Source organism: Danio rerio, chromosome 21 (genome assembly GCF_052040795.2).
Source record: "Danio rerio strain M-AB ecotype USA chromosome 21, GRCz13ab, whole genome shotgun sequence".
NCBI classification, from domain to species: Eukaryota; Metazoa; Chordata; class Actinopteri; order Cypriniformes; family Danionidae; genus Danio; species Danio rerio.
In genome coordinates, this window is record NC_141041.1 from 5,804,639 (window position 1) to 5,816,814 (window position 12,176).

General features: G+C 36.0%; 1 protein-coding gene and 1 long non-coding RNA gene across 4 annotated transcripts in view; one reads left to right on the top strand and one right to left on the bottom strand.

The window, feature by feature from the left end:
• Positions 1 to 1,770: 1,770 nt before the first annotated feature.
• On the bottom strand, positions 1,771 to 6,551 carry LOC147831735 (uncharacterized). Its single transcript, XR_015519909.1, has 3 exons — positions 4,835 to 6,551; positions 3,735 to 4,304; positions 1,771 to 3,649 (listed from the first exon to the last, which is right to left on the bottom strand). It is a non-coding gene; the product is annotated as an uncharacterized LOC147831735 (long non-coding RNA).
• The window catches only part of st8sia5 (ST8 alpha-N-acetyl-neuraminide alpha-2,8-sialyltransferase 5), a 32,601-nt gene continuing 22,197 nt past the window's right edge, over positions 1,773 to 12,176 (top strand). For 2 of the 3 annotated variants that reach the window (NM_001204154.1, NM_001204155.1), the window contains exon 1: positions 1,806 to 2,176. In NM_001204154.1, the coding sequence (NP_001191083.1) occupies positions 2,046 to 2,176 (131 nt within the window). In that variant the 5' untranslated portion in view covers positions 1,806 to 2,045. Of the gene's footprint in view, positions 2,177 to 12,176 lie in introns of all 3 variants that reach the window. The other variant, XM_087299791.1, reaches the window with a different exon arrangement.

The window sequence follows — 12,176 nt, forward strand, 5'->3', positions numbered from 1 at the left end:
GAGATGCAAAAACCTGTGTGGGGCACTGTAAGCTTTACTAAAAAGATAGGTCTTTAATATAGTTTTGAATTGGGAGAGTGTGTCTGAGCCTTTGACATTATTTGAAGGCTATTCCAGAGTTTAAGAGCCATAAATGAGGCTTAACCTCCTTTACTCGACTTTGCTATTCTAGGTACTATTAGAAGCCCTGAGTTTTGAGATCTTAAAAAGCGAGTCAGATTGTAGCGAGACATAATGTTGGTTGGATAAACAGGAGCTAGATTGTTTAAAGCTTTATTGGTAAGAAGCAATATCTTAAATTAAGATATTAAGATATTAAGATAAAACTGGGGTGATATGATCATATTTTCTAGACCTGGTAAGAACTCTGGCAGCTGCATTTTGTACTAGCTGAAGTTTGTTAATAGAGAATGCTGGGCAACCAGCGAACAGAGCATTGCAGTAATCCAGCCTAGAAGTCAGAAAAGCATGGACTAGCTTTTCTGCATCTGAGATGGATAGCATACTTCGTAACTTAGCGATATTTCTCAGATGAAAGAATGCAGTTTTTGTGACATGGGAAATATGAATTTCAAAAGTTAAATTGCTGTCTAATAAAAAAAATGATACATGGTATAAAATGTGGTCCACTTTATATATTTAATGTTTATCAATTAGCATTAGGCTATAATAAAATATAATAATAAATTAAAAACCTTCAATAAAATCTGGTATTTATAGATCAATAGAGTCTGGTTCTCTCAAGTTTTTTTTTCCCTCTCCGCTGTCGCCACTGGCTCGCATGGTTCAGGATTGGTAGAGCTACGCATCAATGAATTAGCTCTTCAGTGTTTGAACTCTCAGTAATGATTAAATCACACTGAACTGAGCTAAACTGAACTGAACTTAAACACTAAAAAACTGAACTGCCCTGATCCAGTTACTATGACCATTTATGTGAAGCTGCTTTGACACAATCTACATTGTAAAAGCGCTATACAAATAAAGCTGAATTGAATTGAATTAAAATAAAAAAATATATATTTTAACTGCTGTTTTTTAACATGCATCACCTCATATTTATTTATTTATTCATTATATTTACATTACAATTATTATACTTATTATATACTTATATTCTTATTCTTATTATATTTACATGACAAATTACATGATCATGTTTAATTACGTTGTATTAAATCAACGGTCTCAAACTCAATTCCTGGAGGGCCGCAGCTCTGCATAGTTTAGCCTCAAACAACTCACACAGACTTAATAGTCACTAGTAGTTTTGATCACCTTGATTAGTAGGATCAGATGTGTTTGATTAGGGTTGGAGCAAAACTATGTAGAGCTGCGGCCCTCCAGGAATCCAGCTTGAGAACGATATTAAATCAATAACAATATTTCAATTTAATTAAACATATGTTTAATTTACTTTCCTTCAACTTAGTCCCTTTAATTTATAAGGGGTCGCCACAGCGGAATGAACCACCTTAAATATATATATGCATTATTATTATTATTATTTATTCATTTATTTATAATTTTTTATTTTTTTAAATAATGTTCACTTAATTACTTTAATATCACGTGTTCTCTAACTTGCGTTTAACCTTCGTGTATAGGTAATTGTATTAATTCAATATGTCCAACTATCAATAGTCTATGAATCCTCTTGTAATTCCATCTTGCGTCGCGTTTTATTAATAGTTTCATTTATGGTGTCTGCAGTTTCTCCCCGCCTCATTGGTGCTGATGAGAGTGATAGGAGCGCGTCACCGACCGCGCGCGCTCCATGTATGGCACGCGCATTCTGCAGGAGTGGCGCGTCTTTGTAGGCTGTGCGACATATTCTAAACATAGACAATTCACCTCAAAGAGCAGTTATACCATCGCTTTATCTGACATAAGCACGGACAGATTGCTTTAAGCACGATAGTGAAGCAAAACAAAGCAGCTGCTATGGATCCCGAGCGCGCATCAGTGCCCGTGAGAACGGTAAACACGCGCGGGCGTGACCCAATGTGTTTTCAATAGGGAAAATACGCGACCGTGGCAGAAGAATGGGCTACTCAGATCCCACAGCTAGTAGGGATCTGCTAGGAAACAGATCCCTGTGTTTTATTTTCATATGCGCGTTCGGACTGGTCACCTTATTGCAGCAAATCCTCTATGGCAAGAACTACATCAAAAGGTAAGCTGGAATCTGATGGCTTTATTAATGATGCATGAATGATTATAAATATAAATGTGTATTATTAGTTAAAGCAAGTATTATGTAGTCATACCGCACCCATATTGCTCCAAAATCTCTTTTAATTCATGCCATACACAGTCTCTCAATGACTGTCTATGCAGCAAGATGCTTAAGTCTGTTTTTCTTCTTCCTTTTTTCTTGTCTTGGTTTGTTTCTCTATCTTCAGTCCTTTTAAACAGCTCATACATCTTGCGTAAACCTGTGTGACAGCAAAAAAAAAAAAAAAAAAAAAAAAAGCATATAGCGCAGACCCTTTTTGTGTCTTTAGGCTGTGAAGAAAAGCAGTGCACTGGAAGACTGTGATGTAGCCTTGTTTTTTATATATATATATGTAATTTGTTGCATGAGCACTAGCCTAGATTTACGCACTAGCAATTAATTATGCATTTAAATCATCAGTGGTGCTTCATGAGACCCAGATTTCATGTTTTATGGGGCCACTTGCATTGAAATGACATCATACTGAGAGTATAAGTGCCGGAAGGTGAATCATTGTAGCCTTTTTATTTTGGGACCTGAGGTAAGATGGCTCAGCATTGCGAGGGTGTATGAGAGTGCGTGTGTGTGTGTGTGTTTGTCTATGTAAAATGGCGTCTCTCTCGTAAGAAGCGCCCCCCCCCCCCCCCTCCCACCCCCACAGTGCATTATGGTTCCTGCGTCCAAGCAGATGCCCATATGCTGAATAGGAGCGTTCTCACACTCCCACCTGAACCCCGTCCTGCGTCTAACACACACTCAGCATTCATGACATCAGAGCCGATGGCATGAATGCTGTCCTGTACCCCGGATCTGTTCTGCTGAAGTGGAGAGAAAACAAGCGCAGAGTGCTTTCGGCTTCATTTAACACAGAAAATGATGCCGCGAGAGTAAACGGAGATCGAATTGAGACATACGAGTCTTTCGCTTTTCAGGTTTTCTTAGGAAAAAACACATTGAAGACTGTATAATAGAGGTCAACGGGCTGGTATCTTCAAAAGCTTAGCTCTTAGCTTAAAAATGCTGGGTCAATTCAGGACAAACACAACATTGTGTTCATTTCAATTCAGTTTAAATTACTCTTCTTTTTTTAACCCAGCAGTTGGGTTTGTCCATATATGATCCAACATTGTGTTACAAAATCCAGCTATTTCTGATAGCCTATTATTAGTACCTGAAGGGTTTTAGTCATGTTTGTCAAATGTTGCTGTATTTACTGTCTAAATGGACAAATTCTTAAATCCTGAGAGTTTTGTCCTGGATTTAACTGAATGATAAACTATAAAACTGCTTAAAATCCCAAAGGCAGTATTAAACATGACATCAAGTCAATAGGATTTCTTAATAGAGGTTGTGCTTTGACGTATTGCACTTAAGGTATTAATTTGCAGCCTTATAGTACCAATATGGACTCTTCAGGTACAAAAATGTACACTCAAGAAATGCTGGGTTGTTGTAAACATATTAATGTATCTATTTTTTAGGTATAAATATGCACCTTTATGGTATCAATGTGGACTCTTTAGGTGTCCATATTTTTATATGTCCATACTTGACCCAGCATAGGTTTACAACAACCCAGCATTTCTTGAGTGTACATTTTTGTACCTGAAGGGTCTATATTATACCATAACATACACCATACTGTACTTCAGGTATGAACCCTTCAGGTACATAAATACACTTTAAGAAATGCTGGGTTGTTGATACCCAGTGTTGGGTCAAATATGGACAAACCCAACAATGTGTCTTTTTTTCAGTTAAATTGAAATGGCATGTTTCAACCCATTGGTTGTGTTTGTCCATATTTAACCCAACCAATGGGTTTAAAAAAAGTTGTTTCAATTTAAATAAAAATGTATGCATTGTTGGGTTTGTCCATATTTGACCCTACCTTGGTTTACAACAAACTCATTTTTTTCCTGAAGGGTCTATATTATACAATAAAAGTAAATATTAGTATTTATAAACATTGAAAGGGTACACCATACTGTATATTTTAGGTACTAATATGCACCTTTATGGTACCAATATGGACTCTTCAGGCATCTATATTTATCAATATTTATTTATTTGTCCATATTTGACCCTGCATTGGTTTACAACAACCCAGCATTCGTAAGGGTACATTTTTGTACTTGAAGGGTCTATTTTATACCATAATATACATCATACTGTACTATTTAAGAATATGCAACTTTATGCTACAAATATGGACATGAATGTACACTTAAGAAATGCTGGGTTGTGGTAACTGGGTCCATATTTGACCCAATGTTAGGTCAAATATGGACAAACCCAACATTGCCTCAATTTTTCCAGTTAAATTTAAACACTTTTTAATCCATTGGTTGGGTTTGCCCATGTTTGACCCAACATTGGTTTATAGCAACCCAGCATTTTTTAGATAGCAGCCTTAGATAGTAGCCTACATTTATTATAACTAAAGGGTCCTTATTGATATCAATTGATGCCTCAATTTTTCCAATTAAATTTCAATTACACGTTTTAACCCATTGACTGTATTTGTCCATATTTAACCCAATCAATCTGTTAAAAAGTGTCATATAAATTTAATTTAAAAAAAATTATTAAGTGTTGGGTTTGTCCATATTTGACCCAACACTGGTTTACAACAACCCAGCATTTTTTGTACCTGAAGGGTCTATATTATACCATAATTAATATACATCATGCTGTACTTTTTAAGTACTAATATGCAGCTTATTGTACCAATATGGACTCTTTAGATACATAAATGTACACTCTGAAAATTGCTGGGTTGTTGTAACTTATTGGTTGTGCTTGTCCATATTTGACCCAACAGTGGTTTACAACAACCCAAAAGTGACACTTTAAGTAATAAAATGTGTTATGCTATTTTTGCTTTTTTTATTTTATCTGGGCTTCAGATTGTAATTTAATACTTTAAAAAGTAGCTTTTTCCATCACTGCCTTTATGGAATATGGACCCTTCAGGTACAAAAATGTACTCTATATTGTTGTAACCCAATGTTGGGTCAAAAATAGACAAACACAACCAATTGGGGTAAAATGTGTATTTTACAGTTTTTCTCAGTCGCTTTGGTGCGTTTCTCACAACACTAGTGCATTTTTGCACAACATTTAATGATTTTCTCAAAACAATTAGTACAAACTGCAAAACCCAGCTGATAACCTGCAAAAGCGCATCACATGCTCAAAATGGCTAGTTCATTCCTCAAAAGCAAGTATTCATGTCAATGAAAGAGTCAGTATCATCAAAATGAAAAGTCCTGTCACCATTGTTTATGAACAAGATAGTCAAATGGCTTAGTCATGTTTTCATTATGACAGTTTACTCTGTACATTTTTTCAATGCAAAAAAGTCTGATTTTGGTGACACTTCCTGAAAATGCTCAAGACAGCACTGTATACTATTTGCACAGCCATTTAAAAACTACAGTAAAGTTAGACATCACTGCATTTAGTGAGGTATCTAAGCACAAGACACTGAATATGTATGTTTTACATTTTTACTGCATTTGCTCTTTGCAATCCTAATTTATTCCCAGCATTGTGCAAAAGAATCAATGCACCCTTATTTACAACAAACATAAACTCCCTTTAGGCAGAGCTGTGCACAACTGTACACAATATTGCAGTACACATTGGAACTGAGCCTACAACATACGCAGGTCTGTAAATCATTCATCAAATTGTTCAATTTTAAAGACATTTTCAGGAAAATAAAGATTTAAATCTGTTAAAAAAATTAGCTTGACAGATTTTGACAACTAGTTTAACATTTTTGTATGTAATGACTTAAGTAATGAAATGAGCACTGTTAGTTTTATATAGAATGACATTTCAGCATTTACAAGTTTAGTTCATTTTGACTGACATGACACAAGCAGATGATAATGTTATAAACAGCAGAGAGTTGTATGAAAGCAAATGATGCATGTCCAAAAGCATTCTCAATGTGTTCAAAAGAATGAGAAACTGCTACTAGGATGTGCAAAAATGACTAATTGTTTTGAGAAATGCATTACCTGTTGTGCAAATGTAAATAGTGTAGTGAGAAATGCACCAAAGCGACTGAGAAAAACTGTAATTCAGTTTAAAAAATTGTTAGGTTTGTTTATATTTGACTCAGTGCTGGGTTATTACAATCTAGAAGTTTTTTAGAGTGCTGTATTTTTTAGGTACCAATGTGTACCTTTAGGGTAAAAATATGTATACCAATCTGGCTTTTCAAAAGATACCACTCCAGTGTTTGAGCCTTTTATTTCTGCGAGTGTGTGTTTTGGTTTACTTGGAACAGATCTGTAATGAAAAACTAAGCTCAGATTTAAAAAAAAAAAAAAGAAAAAAGAAAAAAAAGAAAAACATATGTTTGCTCGTCCTATCAGGGATTTGCTGTTTTTAGTGGTGTTTGCCAAGGCAAATGTTGCTGTATATTCACTGTTGTGAAATTGCCAAATGTTAAATTCTGTGTTTCCCATTAGGAATTGCTCTGAATCCTTGACAAACAACGAACTGTTTCAAATCTCAAATTCAGCATTAAAGAGGGAGTTGAGCCTCTGGGATTTCATAACAGAGGTTTTCTTTTATTGCATTAATTTTTGCAATCAATTCAATTTTATGATGTTTCTAATCCTATATATGTTATTGATACTTGTTTCAATGCACCAAAAATTTGGGGCTATATTCACTGAGAAATGGATAGAAATATTAATTTATGCTGATCACTTTATATATAATTTATTTCTTTATTTTATATTTATTTAGAGTAAAACGTTTGTATGCACAGTGCCATATATATATATATATATATATATATATATATATATATATATATATATATATATATATATATATATATGTGTGTGTGTGTGTGTGTGTGTGTGTGTGTGTGTGTGTGTGTGTGTGTGTGTGTGTGTGTGTGTGTGTGTGTGTGTGTGTGTGTGTGTGTGTGTGTGTGTGTGTGTGTGTGTGTGTGTATATATACATACATACATATAGTTTACTTACTATACATACATATAGTTTACATATATATCATATATCATCTGACAGTGAAGTTATTTTGATTTTTACACCTCATAGTGCTGCCCGCAGTTACATGCCGGCACGGAGATTCTGACAAATGCATGAATTAATAATGCACCTGCAGAATTGAGTAAAACGTCCTCATACATGTTCCTGCCAGCATATATATCTTGAAATTAACGGCAGAATATGTACGATTATTTGAATTAAAATATCCAAACCCCCCTAGAACAGGATTATATATTTTGTTGACTTATGTTCTTACATTATCCCAAATGTTTCAATGGCAGTTAGTGAGACGGTGCGTGTGCTGTGTGTTCATGCTAATCACACACTCTCGGTCAGTGCTTAATTTGTAAATGAATCATTTCTGAAATAAAAGGAAATAGGGTAACACATAGTGGCGCAGTAGGTAGTGCTGTTGCCTCACAGCAAGAAGGTCCCTGGTTCGAGCCTCGGCTGGGTCAGTTGGTGTTTCTGTGTGGAGTTTGCATGTTCTCCCTGCGGTTGCGTGGGTTTCTTCCGGGTGCTTTGCTTTCCCCTACAGTCCAAAGACATGCGGTACAGGTGAATTGGGTAGGCTAAATTGTCCATAGCGTATGAGCGTGTGTGAATGATTGTGTGTGGATGTTTCCAAGAGATGGGTTGCGGCTGAAAGGGCATCCGCTGTGTAAAAAATGGTTAATTGGGTAAAATTAAGTTGGCGGTTCATTCCACTGTGGCGACCCTGGATTAATAAAGGGACTAAGCCGACATATAATATCTGACATTATCTAGAGCAGGATCCTGCAAGATCCGGCTCAAATTAAGCACTGTTCTCGGTGTCCGGTTTGGTTTTATAGAAAACAAGTGAGACACTACAGTTGCTTCAATATGTTGTGTTTTATTAAACTGCACAGAGCAGCGTTATAACAGAAGCCTAAAATATAATTAGTATGATAAAAACCCAAAGGATGTGTCAAAGACACCTTTGTTTGTTGTGAATGCACAACTAGTGGTGAAAATAACACACTGCACCTTTAAAAAACATTTTATGATGGAATTGGCCTCCATAATTCTCAGCTAGTTGGAGCAGTTTGTCTAAAAAAAATAAAATAAATACTGAACTAGCCAAGTGATTGCTACATATAAACGTCTGTGCATATAAATCAATTCCCAACAAGGTTGTTTTATTGCGTTCTCTACCTCCGAGCTCCAATTACACTAGAGCCAGATTTATTAATCGGCCTCTGCAGTCGTGTGCCAGGCTTGAAATCTCTGCCTTTTTCCTGGAGATATTGATCTTCTAAGTGCCTGTGCCATGCAGAAAAAAGTATTGACATTCAGGCTTCTTCTTCAGCGGTGACCTCTTCATTATCTGCTCCACGGCAAGAACGCGCCTGTCCTTCGTATGCTCTTTCTCTCTCTCTCTCTCTCTCTCTCTCTCTCGCTTCACATTAGCAGCTGAGTTTGCGATTCTCATCCTGGTCAGCGAGTGTCCACATGCACTTAAAGAGCTGATGTCCACATTAAACTGGTGCTTTTAGGATATACATGTAGAAAATGGCTGTCCATGCCCCACATGTAAAAACACTATAGTAATATTTAGTAAATATACTTCAGTGTTCTGAACCATACTATACTAAAGTGCATCATACTGTATATAGTATTTCCCAGTACTGGGTTGTGGCTAGAAGGGCATCTGCTGCATTAAACAAATGCCAGAGTAGTTGGCGGTTCATTCTTCTGTGGTGACCCCTGATAATCAGGGACTTAATTGAAGAAAAATGAACGAACCAATATTATTGCATTTACAACTTTTTTATTTAACGCTATCATATGGCATGCTGTAGGATAAACTATATGAAATGATAAATTAATAAATACTGTATTCTTAAGTTTTTACTACAGTAATGTGGTGTATTGTGGTTATGAATATATTTATACAACAGTTCTGTCTGGTTCATGAATCTGATTGGCTGATAGCCTCTTAATCCAGTGGTAGGGAACCTATATCTCTCAAGCCACATGTGGCTCTTTGACTAAAAATGTGTGCTCTCCAGCGGTCTTTCATCAATATTATTTTACCGTTCAAAAAATGTTCAGTTTCCTATCGAAAATACAATTATAATCCCCTTTTTAATTGTAATTTTTTACAACACAATGAATATGAACTCAGTAAACAAAGGACGTTTTGATCAATGTGCCTTTGTAGCAATGTGGATAAACTTTTGCGACACCTGAAAAATCCAGCTTAAACCAGCCTAGGCTGGTGGGCTGGTTTTAGCTGATTGACCAGCCTGGTTTTAGAGGGGTTTTGGCCATTTCCAGGCTGGTTTCCAGCCATTTAGGTCTTACCTGGTCAGGCTGGAAAATGACCAGCTAAATTCAGCTAAAACCAGCTTTATCAGCCTGGTTTAAGCTGGACACACCTGGTTTTGGGTGGGCTCCCAGCCTGGCTAGGCTGGTCAAGCTAATCTTAGCTGGTCAGACCAGGCTGAAAATGGCTGGAAACCAGCCTGGAAATGGCCAAAACGCCTCTAAAACCAGGCTGGTCGACCAGCTAAAACCAGCCAACCAGCCTAGGCTGGTTAAGCAGTTTTTTTCCGTAGGGAATAAAGGGCAAACAACTTAGCTACTTTTCTATGTTAACTTAAATTCAAACAACATTCATAAGTGGGAGATGGCGAAAATAAAAATACTATACATTATTCTTTCTTCAGTCATGGACTTGCTCAACATGTGATGCTTCATTTTTATTTATTTATCTATTCATTGAGTTGTGCAAAAATTTTAAATTAAGGTTTTGTTTAAACCTGTATTATTTATAGTAATATTATAAATTATAATAATAATACAGTATTAGTAGTAATAGTATAATATTTTTCAGTTTTTTATAGTAATACAGTTGTAAAAATACATTTGCTAAAAAAATCAATGGCTCTTTACTGAAAAAACGTTCCCGACTTCTTATCCTTCACCCTTGTGTATTACTCCGCCCACATACAGCAAGAAGCGGTCAAGCAGATGACCCTCTGCAGTTTGACAAATATTGTTGCTTTTGTGCAACATAATGTACTTTTAAGGCTTTTTAGTCGGGAACGAAGTTGTTTAGATTGCAACTATGCTGTTGATTTATAAGGATAGTGCCTATATTTAAATAATTTCTGAGAGACAGCGCGTCGATCCGCGGCGCGATCTTTGAGCAAAGACGGTGATGATGTTCATCCACAAGATGGCGACAGAGACCGCATAATGAGCTCAAAAGAAAACCAAGTGATTTCAAACTAGAGCTGATCAAATCATTATTAAACAGGTAACGTAAATGATTTTAAGTCGATCTCTCTCTCTTTTGTATGTTGTAGTGCTGTATTTATACTATAGTAATTTTGTGATCTTCTGATTGCAAGAAATTCTAGGAAATCTCTAGACCGAGATGGCATTTCATGCCGTTCAGCCTTATAATCCTAAAATGTAAGCAAAAATGCCTGTTTTGTCATCACTTTAGACATTACGCTAAATAATTATTCAAATGCTAGCTCTAAAGTGAAATTAGTGAATTAATAATGGTTTTTGCTGTTCTGACGTCAGCTTCAGATGTGAAGGAATGGCGGAAGAAAGTAGTTCCTCATACAAAAGTGTTTTGAGACTCTCCGTGTTTGATTTTCTTTTTGATACATACAATTATGCAGTCGAACTAGCAGTGCGATGTGGCTGTATATCGTCACTGGTATGACACTAAGGGCAAAGTCCAAAGACGTGTGGTACAGGTGAATTGGGTGAACTAAATTGTCTGTAGTGTATGTGTGTGAATGACTGTGTATGGATGTTTCCCAGTGATGGGTTGCAGCTGGAAGGGTATCCGCTGCGTAAAACATGCTGGATAAGTTGGCGGTTCATTCCACTATGCCGACCCCAGATTAATATAGGGACTAAGCCGAAAAGAAAATCAATAAATGAATGCAACCATAACATTAATCCATGTTTGTCATCCCACTGTAACGTCTGTTCAGGGAAAATGGACCAAAACATTCATTTTCTAGAGAAAATAACATGCACTCATACCATTTATTTAAATCCTAAAAACATATTTGATTTTTCAATCTACAATATGTTGTAAGACAGCAATGTCTCATCCTCCTAAACACCCTGAAGGAATCAGGATTATTGCTTTTCTTCAAACCCATCATCTGCTCTGATCGTCTTTTTTTATTGTATCAGTGTTTTAATCCATAAAGCAGTGAAGACAAAATGAGCACCAGTAAGAGTCATGTCCAGAAATATGCTAAATATCATGTGCTGGGTAAACATGTGCAACATTTGTCCTCAGTTTTACATACTATTTACTCCTCTATAGTCTGAGGTTTAATATTTGTTTGAAACAATTTTAATTTAATAATCAAACCTCCATGATTAAAGGTGACTGTAAATACATTTATAATTTGACAAAACAGTGCTATTTAAATTAAACGCTGTTCTGCTATTAACAGAATCCTGAAAAGATTTATCAAAATTTCTACAAAATATTAAAACATTTATAATTATAAAAGTGGGAGACAGGGTGGCTCAGTGGTTAGCACTGTTGCGTCACAGCAAGAAAGTCACTGGTCCGAGCCCCAGCTGGGCCTGTTGGGGTTTCTGTGTGAAGTTTGCATGTTCTCCCAGTGTTGGCGTGGGTTTCCAAAGGCATGTGCTATGAATTGGGTAAGCTAAATTGTCCGTAGTGTGTGTACAGTCAAAGTCAAAATTATTAGTCCCCCTTAGATTTTTCCCAAATGATGTTTAACAGAGCAATGAAATGTTCACAGTATGTCTGATAATATTTTTTCTTCTGGAGAAAGTCTTATTTGTTTTATTTCGGCTAGAATAAAAGCAGTTTTTATTTTTTTGAACACTATTTTAAGGACAAAATTATTATCCCCTTTAAGCTATATATTTTTTTTCTCAA